The 18,952-nt window shown below is 29.4% G+C and overlaps 1 protein-coding gene across 1 annotated transcript; it reads right to left on the bottom strand.

Annotated features, from left to right (window-relative positions):
* Window positions 1-2,611: 2,611 nt before the first annotated feature.
* Window positions 2,612-8,547, bottom strand: LOC132938041 (S-formylglutathione hydrolase-like). Its single transcript, XM_061004709.1, has 5 exons — window positions 8,164-8,547; window positions 4,014-4,198; window positions 3,748-3,931; window positions 3,069-3,288; window positions 2,612-2,946 (listed from the first exon to the last, which is right to left on the bottom strand). The coding sequence occupies exons 1-5, from the start codon at window positions 8,235-8,237 to the stop codon at window positions 2,767-2,769; spliced, it is 843 nt and encodes a 280-aa protein (XP_060860692.1). The 5' UTR covers window positions 8,238-8,547; the 3' UTR covers window positions 2,612-2,766.
* Between the last annotated feature and the right edge of the window lie 10,405 nt (window positions 8,548-18,952).

Here is an 18,952-nt window from a genome sequence, read left to right as displayed (position 1 = left end):
CTTAATACTTAATAGGTACTATTATGATTAATCATTATTGGCATACATTATTTACATATCTACGGTTACGGCTTATGAGTTATTATATTATTTTAAACATTTGAAATAATTATAATACATTATTGTATTCAAAATGTTCTGGATAATAACAACTTTTTTTGATAATTTACCTGCACTACCATCACATTACTGCCGATCAAATTCAGACAAAATGTATTTAGAAGCATTTTTTGAAACAAAATTATCTTTGTTTAATGCCTACAATACACCAAAAATTAAAAAAAGTGAAATTTGTATTATTTATACTAGGCATTGTGTATTCCATTATTTAATGTTAATTATTTTTAATTTGTTCATGACGTTTTAATAGTTAAATCAACTTTTTTTTATTTGTTCATGTTTTGATAGTTAAATCATTTTTAATTTGTTCATGTTTTAATAATTAAATCAACATTGTTTTTATGATATTTCTATGGTTATTATAAATAAAAGAATTTTAAAGTTAAATCAAAAACTCATAAGTCAAATTTACTTAAAATCAAAACCTCTTAAGTACATTTAATAAATTACAAAAACTCGTAAGTCGAGTTTTTTAAAAATCAAAAACTTGTAAGTCAAATTATTTACACAATTATATTAAAATGTTGATTTTTTTGTCTTTCACCAATGTGGAGTAATCATAAAAGGAGTTAAAAGTTATAATAGTTTATAATTGTCAAATATTAATACGTGTCACAGTTTTTCGCTTCTCCTGATCAATTTGATAAAAGTGACTTACGAGGTTTTGCTGGGTAGCCGACGAAATGTAGAATCTTAGTCCATGGTGTAAGGCACGATGTAGAGAAGAGATGTCAACTTCTAGGCAGTTGAATAAAGTTAATCATAAGGCAATAAATGATTTGCAATATGAATACCATACGTTAAAATTAACTTATTGAAATACCAATAAATAAACGTTGGTACACACACAGGTATTTTCCATGATAAATACAATATTTATAATATTTAATATTTTTGATTCATTGCAATAAAACACAATACACATGTGTCTAAAATATATAGTGTCTAATGATATTTTCCCGACCACGGCCATACTAATTATTAGTAACTAATATATTATATAATAAAATATTCTAGCTAAAATGTGCATAAAATCAAATTAATAACTAACCTACATGTATACTATATGACTTAATGAGGATCTATTTATTTATTAATATATATTATATAGTAACTATAGCAGTATTTGTATGCTACATTAAATTATTAATTACCAAAATCAGAAAGTGGCTATTTGATTACCTTCATTACATGTGTCTAAAATATATAGTGTCTAATGATATTCCCGACCACGGCCATACTAATTATTAGTAACTAATATAATAAATTATATTAATTGTTGAAAATCTCAAGTCTATAGTTTGGTATTCTTATCTGAATTACCTACAACATAAATACAAAAATAACATTTTGTCAAAAACCTGATTTGCGTTTTTTTTTTTAGATTCTGAACGGAGTGATATTGATGAATGTATTGATTTAACAATGATGAGTTTTTTATTTTTTATTTGTGTCTGTGTACACGATAAGTAGTCAAAATAATGCTTCGATTTTCAACTTCAGTATCTTGTTCGATGGGAAAGGGAATTTAGTTGGTGCGTTGAAGGCGTCAATACTTAAAATGGCCAGTAGTTTTCAAAAGAGCAGGGGAAAAAATATTGAACTATTATATTATATTATATTGAATTATTGAATAATGAATATTATAATATTGTACATTAATACTTGGGTATGATTCCAAGAAATTAATTTTGCAACACTATAATCTATTAATATCTGTTATGTTTCAATAAACTGTACAAATTCCAGAAATAAGTAGAATATCATAAAATATAACTTATAAAAACAATTTGACAGGACAACCCACAGAGTTTATGAAAGTACCTAATGACACCAGTAATTTCCTATTATTATTAAAAGTAGCACATAAGTACATATTTTTATGTTCATTCAATTAGAAGTTTGGTATCCCTAATAAAAATCCGTCTGTTTGATTCAGTAATAAGATAAATTAACAGTGGTATTTAACTTTTCTAGATTGCTATAGAAGAATAGTATGAGATAAAAGTATAATTTAAGAGAAATGTACATTTAATGAATCATACTTAAAGAAGTAGTGAAACTTATAACATTAATTATTTTAATGATTTCTTTTCTTTTTATTTATTAATGGATTACACCATTTTAAACTGTAAGTAATTAAACAAAATGGCAAACACAGTAATTTATTGTTATTTCTTGCAAATGATTTATAGCAAAAATCTAAATTTATTAATTGTATAATGATATCATTTTATCATTATTTTCTTCGGTTAAAACTTTTAGGATTGAAAGTTCTTTAAAAAGGTAATTTTTCAGTATTCTGAAGATTCTTTAAATTATATTGTGACATGAGGATAAATGAATGGCAAGAAACACATCGTAAAACCGTTTGAAAGAATTCTTAGTGGTATGACTATTAGTTTGGTAGCATCCAAATTGAATAAAATTACAATTATATATATATATATATATATATATATATATATATAAATTTTATTTATATATATAATATTATAAATTATAATCCATATATCCATATATTTTCTAATTATGCAAATTAAAATTAAGTTTTGGTAAAGTTATTTAGGTAACATATAAGTCTTGACACACCACTCATTATACGAGTATAATACTACTTAAAAATACATCAAATTCAACAAATTATTAAGAGCCACACAAAAATTTAGAATGGTGATGAAAATGTTGTTCTATAAAAGTTGATATGAAATAAAATCCGTGATCGTATCCTTCTTCTATATTTACAGAAATTTCAATCCCTGCCTTTTCACAAGCGCTTACAAAATTTTCCAATTTTAATTGTTCGGTGTATTTATCATTATTCCCCTACAAAAAAAAAAACACAAATGTATTCAAGATGTATTATAGGTATTTAAAACTATATGCTTTTAAATTGCTTAAAAAAATTAATTAAAACATTTTTAATATAATATTTTATTTAACTTTACTTTATGTATGAGGACATTCAACTCTGGTCCTTTATAATCAGCTACTAAGCAGGTAGCATCCCATTCCTCCATAGTTTTTGTATCATCTCCAAAATAACACTTAAATATAAATTGTATATCGGGTGTTTTAGATGGATTGCAAACCGGAGCTAAAGCCGAGACTGAACGAAACTTGCCAGGATTTTTAAGTGCGCTTATTAATGCACCATGACCTCCCATACTAAAATATTATTATTTATTACATTTTAATACATAAACATCATTTAATAAAATATGAATCTTAATAATGAAAATATAATAGGTACTAATACTGATAACAGTGATAACTGATAAATAGGTAGGTAGTAGATACCTACACTTATATATTATAAATTTATAAATAACCAAATAATTAGTGTTTAAACTTAATTGATCTTTATTTTTCTTAAATTAGGTACCTACATGATTAGCAATAATATATTATTATGCATCTAATTTCCCTTTTTAATATAGTACATAATGCATAGACATTAGAGTTCTATACAAGTGGGGTTTATAGGGGATCAAACCTCTCCACTTACAATATGGGAAGTATATAAATGTATTGGCATACATTTAAAACTAAAAACATACTTTAAAGTATTTTTTTTTTTTTTAACAATGATTGACATAAAAAATATATTTATATTTATAAATATACCTGTGACCCATGATTGACTGTCTGTCTTTGTTGACATTAAAGTTCTCCTGAATAATACTAGGTAGCTCTTCATTCACATATGAATACATTTGATAATTCCTGTTCCACGGTTTTTTCACAGCATTTACATAAAATGACAAGCCTTTAGCTTCAATTTCATTCTTTTCAACACCAAAAGTAACCCCTGAAAACACAAGTCAATATTTGTGATAACAGTTTCTTTATTATTACATTATTGCAATAGTCAATAAGTTAGATATTCTTACTAGGGCAGACATCTGGTGACACTACGATTATTCCATAATGTGCTGCCCATCGTTGAAACCCTGACTTCTGTATAAAAGTTTGTTCAGAACATGACATGCCCCCCAAAATATATAAGACTGGAGCAGGGCCTTCCAAATTGTCTGGTACATACACAGCAAATTTCATACGGAAATTTAACACGGCACTAAAAATAATAAGAGCACATTTTAGTTAATTAAATAAGTAGATATTATCTTGGTCAGAGGATTCCAGGCGTGGGAGTATAATGCTTGGCAACGAAAATAGCACAGTCAAAGCAGTAATGTCCTCAAAACTATCAGGAAAGAGGCCACGAGGACGACTAAGAAAAAGGTGGTTGGATGTGGTCGAGAATGATTTGGAAATAATAAGAGTTGAGTGGAGAAACATAATTCAGGATAGGGAAAAGTGGCGCGAATTTGTGATGGCGTCAAAAACTCCAATAGAGACATAGATTAGTATAATAAGCCAATAGAAGATCAAGAATACTACTAGAAACTTTTTGCTTTTGAATCGATCCACTCAGAATCTAAAATATTTATCGTTACTGACAAAAAAAAAGGTAAAAAGTATTATTAAAAAAGAAGCCAATTAAAAACACGATGTGGAATAAATTGAAAAATAGATTAAATAAATTGTAACGCGAGTAAAAATTATAATATTGTATAAGTAATAGAAAATTAAGGTTTTAAAATAATCAAAATTGTGTCTAATTGTACCATCACTATTTATAATACTTGGTAAATTATAAATTATTATATACAAAATAGTATTCTTACATTTTTATTTGTTAGCAAATTATTTGAAATTTATAAAAATATTTATAACATAATATAGTAATTAGCAGTGTGCACAGACACTTTTAGAAGTGTTATAAATAGTTTCGCCAATTATCATTTATCTGTGTAATAACTAACAACTAATAATTATAATGACGATAATATAAATTTACTTCCGCTATACCTAGCCCAACAATTAATTAATATTTCTCGAAGAAATGCAACTAGAATTGTAAATAATCTAACTAAATCAGTTATACCTACGTATACGGTGTAGGTATAGGCGAGGGTATACTGGTATAGTAGGTAATAATTTATTATATCATGCGTGGCTATACGTATACCACTATATTATTCATCAATAATATAAGCAATTCACGATCAGTTGATGATAATAAACTCGGTTTATCATCAGATTTTGGACATATTTCCTCATCATTGTTCAGCACTATTGTATGAATAGGTAATGAAATTAATATTGGTGGCTGATAATATAAAAGATCCTAAATATGTAATTACAATGAACAAACAAACGAATATGTTCATTTTTTGATTGACACTTTGAATACTGGTTAGATGTCAGTGTTCCTCTTAAAATCTAAAAGTGCAAGAACCGTGCGCTTTTTTTCTAAAACTATATAAATGTCATTACTCATTATCCATCCAGGACGTCTTAATATATTGTTATAACAATACACTCGGTAGTAGGTAACTTTTCAAAAATAGATTTACACATTGTTAAAAATAGTTACTTAAATTATAAGATAAATTACCTATAATATATATTACATTCACTGTGTACATATTATATATATAGGTAACGTTTAAGTGAATTTATTAAATTTTACAAATAAATAGAGACATAATACTTTTTATTTTTTAATATTTTCTTACGTATAGTTATAGCTGATATAATCAGCCAAAAATGTATACTTTCTATCATTAGGTTTAGGTATATGATGTTTTCTATTTTACCAACGAATGTGGAATTGTAAAGTCATATACATTATGCAAGTATGTAAATATGCAACTCAATATTGAGTCATCCACATCAATTAAGTCATTGTTTTATTTTAAGAGAAATCACTAGAACTTAACACATTAGTTAATGAATGACAAATTACGTTTCATTTGGCTTAATTATAGGCAGCTACGACCAATATTATTACCAAGTCAGACAAAAAATGTTAAATGTATGAAACTCGGTTATTTATTTATTACAAAAAGCTGTAAGTATTTTGTATTCAATCAATATTATAAGATCTAAGCGGGATGCTAAAGGTACGAACTACGAACGCCATCTCGTATATATAGGCATAAATAGAGCGGAAATGCGTGCCACATTTTCCCCTTCGATTACAGATGTTTAAACTACAATATTCTGACGTGCATTCAGTTGTGATTCAGTACACCTCTCATATACGATGAAATCGTGCCTCTCACGTGGCCTCGAACACGGATAATAAAGATATGGATAGGTAATCATTATCTATGCCATACAACGGCCTTACGATAAGACTCTTTTTTCCACTTTCCACTTTCCAGAGATCAATCCATTCTGTCTTAGTCCGTGGTCAGTGGTAAATGGTAATAACCAACCATAGTAGTTAGATGTTATAAATGTTAATTTGTGATTGAGAGACAATATTAAGACGGTTCCAGTCGGAATTTTCTGTCTTTGTCTAACACACGCTCATCATAGGATTATAGACGTGTTCTATTGACAACGTACCAATCTAGTGAAGCGATAAAATACCTGAAAACAACTTTGAATTCAGCATAAATTCTACAATGGAATCTACGTACCACTTTTTGGAATTTATCTTTGGTTTTTTTATAATGATTAATTAAATTTTCAAAAATTTTGAATTTTTTTTAAAGTTTTCACTAGATGTGAATTGATTAATCAATACGTTGTCAATAGAACACGTCAAAAATATATATTGCGCATGTGTTGGACAAAGACAGATAATTTCGACTGGGACAGCCTAAGTATATAATTTTCGCCACGGCTATGCTATTTTACGTTATTAGGTACGTTAAAAACACAAATCAACGATCATAAACAGAGTTTATATATGTATATATTTTATTTTTTATTTAAATTTGTTTTAACGGAATTTTATGGACCCATAAAAACATGTTCGTGTGGGGCCCCGCATAAAGACTTATCTAACAATGTTTTTCTAATTATTCCGCTGGGTATTTACATCGATTTTGTTAAGGGGATTCCATACCGTGATTTTCTGTTTTTGTCTAACACACGCGCGACATAGGATTTTAGACGGATTCTTTGCCAAACATATCAATTGATCTAATGAAGTGATAAAAATTCTGAAAACAGATTTGAATTCGTCGTCAAGTCTACTTGAAATCAACTTTCCCACAATTTTGATTTTTTGATTTTAGCTTCTCCAAAAATTGAAATACAAAAATGTTTAAATACTCTTTTTTAATATGACGTTTTCTGGAATTTGGGGGACAATTTCAAAAATGTGGGAAAGTTAATTTCAATTAGACTTGACGACAAATTCAAGTCTGTTTTCAGAATTCTTATCGCTTCGATAGATCAATTGGAATGTTTGGCAAAAAACACGTCTAAAATACTATGTCGCGAGTGTGCTAGACAAAAACAGAAAATCACGGTATCAAATCCCCTTAACATAATACGTATAAGTACCTAGGTACTTTTAATAATATGTTAAGAGTATATAATATTTAATTATAGAATAATAAACAAAATGATATTATTACGCCGGGTTGTATAAACAATTTATAAACATTAAATTATACATTTTTTTAAATTTTTATGCAGCCTGTATCATTAGAGACCATCAGACCATTACAATGATAGAATTTTCATTAAATCCACTAATCCGCATAGCATAGATAAAGAAGGAAGGGTGATAGAGAGGGAAAGCGTGAAGAGATAAAAAAAAAAGCGAGAGTGAAAGTGATAATAGGAACCGACGTTCTGTAATCTTGATGAGGATAATAGGTGTTCGTATATTATCGTAATGTCACTTTGATAAGAAAATATCAACACATTAATATTATTGTCGTTTCCTACGTTGGATGGATCCTAATTTATTACAAAATGAATGTACAATAAACGGCGAAGAGTTTTTCCGTCATCCGATCCATTCGCCAATGGGAAATGTCAGAGATACGCGATACGTGCCAAAAACAAAATATTCCGTCGACCACATACCTAGGTTGGTGCCTATTATTACCTACCTACCTATTATAATTTAAAATAATGATACTACTGCAGCACAGGCGCAAGACAAAATATACTAATAGTGTGCAGTACATTGATAGTAATAATACGACGCAGAGCGTTGCCACCGACCTGTCGTGTTCGTAGACCTTTTGCTGTCCGCCGAAACAGCGGTTGTCCGACACCACGTCCAATTGCTGCTTCATGTTGTTGGACACCGCCGGCGTGACGCGCGCAACTGACGAAAATTCCGGTCCCGTCGCGGCCGTGTGCGCCGGTCGCTGGTCCTTGACTGAGCCGACTGCGCGAACTGAACCGCCGCCTGGCGCCTGCCGGACCCGATGGTGGGTGGACCGCGGACAGCCGATGTCGGCGTCGTCGGGCGGCACCGGCGCGCTGAATCGTCGACTGCCGAGGTCGTGCGAAAAATTATGACGTCGTAGAATCGTAGTTGGGTGACTTAATAATATCGTACCAGCGCGCGCTACCGCCGATCGGTTATTAACGCGATAATGACGTAAGGCCGACGTAGATTAAACCAATAACCGTTAAAAATGAAAAAAAAATCGGCACGCCACTAAAACCACAATAAATATTCAGTAATCGTTTTAACACTTCCGCCGTTATATGACACACAGGCAGCGCAAATTAATTTATCTTATCTGCGGAGCAGCGTGAACGATCCGTGTAACGACATTATTATTATTGTGCAATGTGCATCGTTATAAACTATTATCATTTATCAACGAACGTCGCCGAGTGTCGACCCGCCACGTTGGCCCACGGGGGTTGCGGACGGAGCGGCGGTGCCACGACGATGTTTTCCGGTGACAGACGGCGGGGCCCGACTTTACGGCCTAATTTCTGAGTCCCGCGGTGCACTTTGTAGGATATGTTTTGCCGAATGGCGATATCGCATCGTTCATCGGTGTCGCGGTCTCGCGGGATGCAAAGTCAACGGTATTACCGCCGCCGCCGCCGCCTGTGACCTATAATTTATAATAATAAGACGGCCCAGTTGACCTAGTAGCGTGGTCAGCGGAATACACGATCGATACGACTTTTATGATATTACAAAATAGTTTAATTATATTAATTGTTGTGTCGACGATCGATCATCGTTTTTAAATAACTCACACGTCACTTCGTACGAACGTTTGCAGCCGATATACTTTCACATATTGATATGTTATTATACTTGCATAGCTCCCGTGTATGTTTAAGTAGAGCGGGAGAAACGATGTAAAAATTGATTATTTTTTCGAAATTAATCATAGGAAAATCGTAATGATAGAATAGTTGGTGAAATGTATGTGCATTTTAGAGACTATATTATACTCCTAAAGGTCCGTGGTAACGGTGGAGGTAGTGGTTACGGCAAAATAAGCACGGACACAATTTTACCGCCACCGCTGCAGTGTGTGGCGTCCTTAAACTAGCCATTACTCTATGTTTCTGTATAGATACTTTAATATTACTTCAATACTTTAACTTAATTTCTGGAACGGTTCAGAGGAGGGAGGGGGGCTAAAGACAACAGCGCAAATACCAGATAATATGGTAAGTGTTTGTTTTAATTACAATATATCAATTATTGTACATCTGGTAAACCAATCGTTTGAAAACTGAAAGCCATTTTATTATTTTTATAGTCTCGTAAAGTCATCTCTATGATTTTCTATTATATAATATCCAGCCATCATGTAGCCGTACGGTACCTATAAGGTCTTCCTGGAAGCAACCTATATACTAAGTATATAATATATCCATATAGACGGTGGATTATATTCGGTAAATTCATATTCGTCAACCATATACACCATTTATTGACCTTTGACTAAATACTAATTATCACCATGGCTAAATTCGTCCCGTGATTTGTCCTAACAGTTACCAACAACAATTGAACTACAGAAAGTTTAAATTTAGTTTGCCCTTCAAAAAAAAAATATACTAGCATTAAACCACCACCACCTTACGAAAAAATTCTAGCCATGTGCATGCTTATTTTTTCCCTGCCTGGACGTGTGAACTTTTTATATAGTAGCTATTCAGGTTATTAGGTTATCTCGCCGGCCGCCGCCATCCATATTAATAAATATATCGGAAGAACGGTCCAATAAATAAATAATAATAATAATAACAAATAGTAGGTATATAAGTAAAAATAATTAATTTTGTAATATATGTATACTGTATAGTTATTATAATAATATATTTAAAACAGAGTAGGTATACGCACTGTGTGCATAAAGAAGAACTTACTGTCTATGTGCCGTCTGTTTTTATTCTCAAAAGTGACGGTACATTGTAACTTATATGTACCTTCAAATATATGTATAAGAATAAAATGTCATTATGTTACCGATATATAACTTCTTGCCGTAGCTGTATATGAGAATTTCATTTGTAATATCATATAGAAGTTACTATTGAGAAGTTAAAATTATTGATGATATGTGACATAACCGAGAAGTTACAATAGTTACGTATAAATAATTGTTATATACATTGGCGCAACTAGAGGGGTGGGCTAGGGGGCTTAGTTCTCCCCGACTAAGATTTAGCCCCCCTAAAAATATCCCTTATTGATTTAGATGTAAGCCTCATATGGGTTATTTTAAATAAATAGTTTTGTTAGCCCCCCTCCCCCCCAGGATTTTAACCCTAGTTGCGCCTATGGTTATATATAAATACATGATGATACACCCGATTGTGGTTTTTGGACTTTTAAATATAGGTATTATACATAATATATAATACTAATCAATATATTATCGCACTCATACAAATTATTATATTAATATACTATATCATTTTATTATCTTTTTTAATGTTTTTATTTTTTTACGCTGCATATACCTACGTCCTACATAATATTATTATTTCTACATGACTACATTCATTAATTTTAGGTATAAACATTGTGTAATATCAAATGTTTGCAATTAATCATAGTATAATATGCATTTTAGTCTGTTTTCATTTATTCTTAAACATAATATCGGGCCAAATTATAGTATTGATGTTTTTAAAAAAAATTTTTTACATAGTTTCAAATTGTTGAAAAAAACAACGTTTTTATTAAAAATCTATATTTTTTAATATTTTTACTTTTTACTTTTTTGAAGGACTACATTGATAATTAATTTTATATTTCAAAGCGGAATATTTTTCTAATTATTTTGATTCATAAAAATCGAATTTAGGGCAAGTAGTTTATGAGTTATAAGTATTTAAAGTTTTGGTGGGTGGTGAGGAGTGGTAAGGGGTTACCCCGCAAAATGTTTGTCCACTACTCCGCTTGTATAAACTTTAAATACTTATAACTCATAAACTATTCGTCCTAAATACAATTTTTATGTATCAAAATACTTAGAAAAATATTCTGCTTTGGAATATAAATTTAAAACTCTATGTTGTCATTCAAAAAAGTAAAAAATTTAAAAAAATATTTAAAAATATGAATTTGTAATAAAAACATTGTTTTTTAACAACTTGAAACTATGTAAAAAAATATCTTCTAAAACATTAATACTTTTAATAACGAGTGTTTCATGATAAAAGAATCACCTTGTATATAGGTACAATCGTACAATCCTTATTAGTTTTAGCTGTGGGTACCACAAAATGGGGGGGGGGGGATACGTGAAGTTTGCGATAATGCGAAAAAGTTACCTACTATCACTGTTATATACCTTCTGACTGTTTATGTATTTTATATACACAATATTAAAATCCTCAATTCATCTTGATAGGTATAGTGTCACAATAGGTTTGACGTAGGTCTATAATTGTATAGGGGTAGCTGGTTCGAATCTTTGTGGATTAATCGGCGCACAAGTTACAGTGAATATAATTTTATGCTTTTTTTCCCCTGGAATTTGTGCACTTTATGCGAAGTCTATGCGATATCTCAAATTGATTTCTCATGGAAGTTACAATGTGATGAAACATAGATGATTATTTTGCGACATCTCATGCACTAACTTCGCAAAACCGGGCATTAAGCGTCACGGTATAGTGTCTCAGAGTAGTCTCTGAGTCATAATTATTGACTTCGCATGTCTCAATGTGACTAATATGTAATGTCTATGAGAAAATGTTTTCCACACAGGTGTACGTATACCTATATATTAATGTACGATGAAAGATTAAAATTAGTCAATGACGTCATTGACCAAAATGATCAGATTATTTAATAAGTAAATGTTGTAACAAAACACATTTTAAACTCAACTTTCACCGGCCATTGACGTCATTTACTAAAAATGGTATGGTAAATCGTAAATGATAAAAAATCTCAATTAATGTTGATTGTTTTAGTAAATTAGTGTATTGGTACTGTTTAAAAATTATTCATTGTTGGTGGGTGATCATTTTGTTCATCAGTTTTACAATGATGTGTTTTTTTTTTTTTTGTGTTTGTGTACACGATAAGTAGGTATATAGTCAAAATAATACTTCGATTTTCAACTTCAGTATATCTGGTTCGATAGGAAAGTGAATATTGTTGGTGCATTATTGTGGAGGTCAAAATTTAAAATTCCCAGTAATTTTCAAAAGCGCTGTGAAAAACAAAAGAAAAATTAAGAAAAAACGGGAATTTTTTATACACGATAAAATTTTCAAGATTTTCAAAATATTTTGATTTGTTTTGAACTGTTTAGGGACATTTTCAGTTTCCAATTTTAAAAGTTTTTTTTCTATGAATGTCAATAAAACTTTATTTGTTTTGTGAGTAAAAATGTTTGAAAATTTAATACAAGGCTCTTACTATATTGTTACAATGACATTTGATAAATATTTAGAATCTTTTGTTACAGTGTTTTATAAGCATTTAAACTTTAAAGTTCAAATCTTGACAAAATACGGAAAAATCACGAAAATTATCAAATTATTTCGAGTTGAGAATTCATAAAAATGTTTGTTTTTAAATCTAAGAATTGAAAATGTAATACAAGTTTATTCTTAAGTTTGTCTAACTTTATAAAAAAAAAAAACTATCAAATTTAAAATGTATAAATGATTTTGTAGTTAAAAATGTATAAAATGTTCAACTTTTATAGCTAAGGATTGAAAATTTAAAACAAGGTTCCACGTAAATATGTTATATATAAATTACTTTATTCACTGCAATAATATCATCAAATATACTTAGTAATATCATAGGCTGACTGAACGTTTTCGCTCAGAATTGTTTTTCTTATACAATGATATTATATCATTGAATTCATATTTAACACCATCCATTACGGTGACCCACTTGTAACCTACTGTACAACAGAGCGACATCCACTTGCCCACATTTTTAATAATACAAATAGAGTGTTTAATACATATCAATATAAATTACAGTTTCCGGTATTTACATCGGGCACTTGTCTTGACACACATTTTAAATTCATTTTAATAATATATATATGAAATATAATAATATAAATAATATAAATCTGTAAATCGAGTGTTGTTTTCGAAATATTTTTATTTTATTTTTATTAAATTTATGAACTTATATAGGTACCTAATTATTATTATTATTTGTTATTCATCATTATATTATTAAATTATAATATTTAGTTATGTACCTAATTGGAATTGGTAATAATATAAATAAAATAATAATTAGATAGCCGTCGGTATAATGAAGGTTTTGGACGGTAGTTGAGATAAACAACAAGTATCCAAAAAACTACCTAAAAGCACTCGGCGAAGATCTGAAGAACCTCGAACGAAGACAGTGTTATATGAGAGAGTTATTATAATAATTGTTTGCATTTAACTATTTAGCTTTTCTTGATACACAAAAGCTGAAAAAAAAACTGTAATCGAGTATTTTTGAGAGGCCCTTTGAAGAATTTGACTCTAGGCCCTTTAGATCCCAGGCCGATAGTGGTTTATACTATTTAATAGTTATTTAAACTCATAATTTATTCTTCCTGGCTTAGCGGCTTTTATAGTTTTAAGAGAACTCTTCATAGTCGTCGTTTTACATATTTTATATTTTATATGACGGTATGACATTATACTAACAAAATAAATCAATATGCATAGTAAAGAGGCAAGAACGGAGTGCGGAATCAGCGGAACCCAGAGGGGGGGGGGAGCAAACGAGGAATTCACCCCCACCCCCAAACACCGTATAGTTGCGTAGTATATTTTAGCCTGTGCTTTGCACTGTAATGCCATAGTGGATGTAAACCGATGTCGAAGATATGATATTTCCATAGAGTTTCGTAATTCAGTTTCTGTACAAATGTTTACTGTAAATTTGTAAATTTACTATTTTCAGAATAAAGTTTATATAATTTAATACAGTTAATCATTGCTAGACTACTTTGCATATGAGCATAAACGTGCAAGTTTAGAATTTGTCATATAAAATATAAATATTTGTGTCTGCTAAATTGTGTTAATTTAAATATATATATAGGTATAGGTACCTAACCTAACCTATACCTACCAGGTTTCATATTAGTATGATCTTTTAATTTACCTACTATATATATATGATAAATCGTAATGTGTATATAGAAATGTATCCATTAATTTAAGTGATGTTATTAAACTTTTATAACATAAAATCAATACCTACTCCTACATAGTGTTGTATATTATTATTTCCATATATTACTGTTAGTCAAAATCAATTTTAGTTTTTGGTTCTTTTAGTTCCGGAATAGCTTTAACCTGGTCCGTGTCGTATGTACACAATATATAACACATATAGTAATTGACAATATTGTACTATTAACTGCACTGGTATTATACTGGTATAAATGATTGTTTTGTCTTTTTGCAGGGGGCAAATTTGAGCACTGGATCCGCCACTGCAGGTTGAAATGCTTACTTGTCATCCTTTAATTTATATACCAACAGGATAATTTCAAAAAAAGCTAAAAAAAATAGAGCCTTTGCAAAAACTACAATTACCACTGACCACTGTATAGGTATTGACGCACTATATATATATAGCTACCTACTGCTCAATCATTTACAGGAAAATCGTTTTCAACACTTCGTAAAATAAAAACACATTTAATATAATAACATCTATAGAGCCATAAAGGTCTACAATATCATGAGAAAGACTAAATAGTCCTCCATCGTTAAAAGTTTGATATAGGCGGTAATATAAACGACACATGTGTTTGCATTTGTTGGTACCCAGGTTGGTAGTTGGTACTCAAGGAAACCAAATTAGAACTTTATTTAAGTTAACTATAAATTAGTTAATATTATGTACATAGATTATAGGTACTAATTAGTAATTACTAGCTGTATAACATGTTTATTTTTTATATTTGTTTGTACTTGTCGAGCATAGCGAGAAAAACGTTTTTGCAATAAAAATATAATATAGGTAGGTAAGTATAGTACAAAAATGTATTATACATTTATACCTGTTACCTGTCACTTACCTTAATATTGTAGAGCCCGCAATTACCGTAAATAATATTTATCCTTACAATAAATATTATAAGTATCTATAATATAAGTATAATATAATATATCGTATATGATTTTATTTTTAAAAACTTTTCCTAGTTGGTGTTAATTTGCATCGGTATAAGCATTTCTGAAGGTCCCAATTCTGAATTACCATTTTACATTTATTATTAACATGTTTTATCACGTCATAAACTTGCGTAAACATAATATTATGTACAGAGCCGCATTTAACGGGGGGCAAGGGGGGGCAATTGCCCCGGGGCGGCAATTTTAAGGTGATTTGAGGGGCGGCAGATTTTTAGAAAATATATCATATTATAATATTATACGTTCTCCGTTACGAATTTCGTATTAAATTTTTAAAATAATTATTATTATATTAAAAATATTAATACCAATAATAATTTTATCTATCAACGATTCAATAATAACTAAATGGATCACAGTTGTGTGTCTGTGTTATTTATAGCTTTTAATTTTCGGCGAGTGACTCAATCACATCGAAGAGCTGTCGCCTGTTTGCAGTTGCGGGCAATGCGGGCTGTATGATCTAATAATAATCGCAAAAATACGTATTTGAGGATCATTTTAGTAATCTTATCATCGACTGTCGTCTGTTGACGACCACACTACCACAGTATCGATGCAATTTCGGTAGACAACAGTGTTGTGTTTGTTAAATTTATGTTATTGAGTACTATACCATGTCTGGTAAGCGAATTAAATTAAATGGTGCAGCTTACCAAAAAGCAGCAAAAGATAAAAAGGTGGATAAGTGGAAGTCGCTCTACTGTACAGTAGGTTACAAGTGGGTCACTGTAATGGATGGTGTTAAATTTGAATTCAATGATATAATATCATTGTATAAGAAAAACGATTCTGAGCGAAAACGGTCAGTCAGCCTATGATATTACCAAGTATATTTGATGATATTATTGTGAATAAAGTAATTTATATATAACCTATTTACGTGGAGCCTTGTTTTAAATTTTCAATCCTTAGCCATAAAAGTTAAACATTTTATATATTTTTAACTACAAAATAGTTAATAAATTATAAATTTGATAAATGTTGTCAAAATTTGAACTTTAAATGCTTATAAACAAAATGTTGCCTATGTATTTTTAATATTTTTCAACTGCTATTATATATCAGGAGCTTTATATTAAATATTCACACTTTTTTACCCAACAAATAAAATTTTATTGATATTTATAGAAAAAAAAACTAAAAAATTGAAAACTGACAATGTCTGTAAACAGCTCAAAAAGAGTCAAAATATTTTTAAAATTTTATGGTGTATAGAAAATGCTAATATAAACATTTAGTGAAATTTCCAAGTATCTACAGTCATTCGTTTTTTAATTACAATAAAATAAGAAAATTGTTACATGAGAAATCGAGAAATTATCAAATGTTGTAAAAATATAAATTTCAGACGCTCATAAAAATTTAATTTAAGTTTCTTGTAAACATTTTTTTTTTTGATAAAGTTAGACAAACTTATGAGTAATCTTATATTACATTTTCAAATCTTAGATTTAAAAAGAAAAATCTTTTAAATTCTCAACTCAAAAAAATTTGCTAATTTTCTTAATTTTTCCGTATTTTGTCAAAATTTGAACTTTAAATGCTTATAAATAAAAACTGTGACTAAAGATTTTTAATTTTTTTCATCTGCCTTTGAAACAATAACCTAGGAGCCTTCTATTAAATTTTCAAGATATTTATAGAAAAAAAAACTAAAAATTATTTAAATATTTTTCACTTATAGTAGACTTGACTCCTGATGTAACAACACGAGATCAACTCACAGTGTTTATGATAGCGAATAAAGAGAGGTGAAAATCATATGATATTTTTTTTAAATATATTATAGAGGCGGCAAATTTTATATTGCCCCGGGGCGGCAATTTGGCTTAATGCGGCACTGATTATGTATAATGGTTTTAACTTTTAAAGTCTATACGAGTATGGCTATAAGTACTTATAACATGTTATTATTCAAATCCAAATGACAAATATTAAATTATGTTAATATTCAGGTAAATGTAAACCATATAGTCGAGACCATAGTGTATTAGTGCAGTACACTATAGTGTCTATACTCTATAGTACCTATAAGTATACTTATCTACCTATAGGTATACACTGTACACAACATAATAACATTAGCATAACATAACTTCTATTTACTTCTAGGCGTAATTTTCGGTATGAAACTATTATGAAAGGTGTGCATTTAAATCTCATTGATACCTATTATACTACTCTATCTATTTTACAGATTTTTTATTGAAATTCATAGACGAATATTAAAGTAGGTACCTACTTAAAGTATTTAGGTAGTAAATATATTAGTTATTTATAATATATCTATTATAGCTAGTAGCTGTTTATAATTGATAACTATATTTTATCATACTAATATCCAAAACCACCAAAACGCGTTAGTGACACTAATAATATTTGTGTTAGGATTGCATCTATGGGTGGTTTTGGATATTTGTATGATAAAATAGAGTGATCAATTTATTATAAGTACTAAGTAGGTAGCTATAATAGATATATTATAATTTATAAATAATAAATATATTTACTAGGTACTTAAATACTTTAAGTAGGTAGCCAGGTAGGTATACCTACCTACTTTAATATTAACTATCTAAAACCCTACTTATATTAAATTATCTTATGAATTCTTTTTTGTTTTATCATATTTAATAATTAATTGAAAAAAAGTGGGCAAGTGGGCACAGTTCTGCTGTAAAGTAAGTAGGTATATGTCGAGTGGGTCACTGTAATGAATGTGTTAAATTCGAATTCAATGATATAAAACCATTGTATACCTACGAAAAAAATTAATGTCTTAACGAAAACCGTCTATCAGCCTATATTATTAAGTATGTATACCTAGTAACTATATAATCAATTTCTATTAATGTAATTTATATTACTAGGTATTAGTAAAACAGTAGTCAGTAGGTTGAATTAATTTTTGCCAAAAATATTGCATTTGAAAATGTCATTGTGTAGGTATATAATTATATAAAATATAGTAATATACTTATAATTTAGTGATCAGCCAAAGTACCATTTCTGAATCTCCGACCACTCCCTCTATACAGGGGCGACGTAAAACTTACATACCTACCTAATAATATTATACTTTCGTGTATTTTGATATTATTAGTAGGTAAATCACACCAAACAGTTGTAATTGTCAAATGTGTGCATGTTGCGAACTATAATTTAAATTTTAAAATATTAGAACCTCATTCCATACAAAGTACAAACTGATTTTTAGATTCTGCGCGGAGCGAATTTTTCTATAAATATCAATAACATTTTATCTGTTGGGTAAAAAAGCTTGAAAATTTAATACAAGGCTCATAATATATTGTTACAATAACATTTGAAAATTATTAAGAATCCAGTCACAATTTATTTTTATAAGCATTTAAAGTTC

The sequence above is a fragment of the Metopolophium dirhodum genome, chromosome 2 (assembly GCF_019925205.1).
Source record: "Metopolophium dirhodum isolate CAU chromosome 2, ASM1992520v1, whole genome shotgun sequence".
NCBI classification, from domain to species: domain Eukaryota; kingdom Metazoa; phylum Arthropoda; class Insecta; order Hemiptera; family Aphididae; genus Metopolophium; species Metopolophium dirhodum.
The sequence above is the reverse complement of the archived record's forward strand: the minus strand, read 5'-3'. Positions and strand labels throughout refer to the sequence as shown.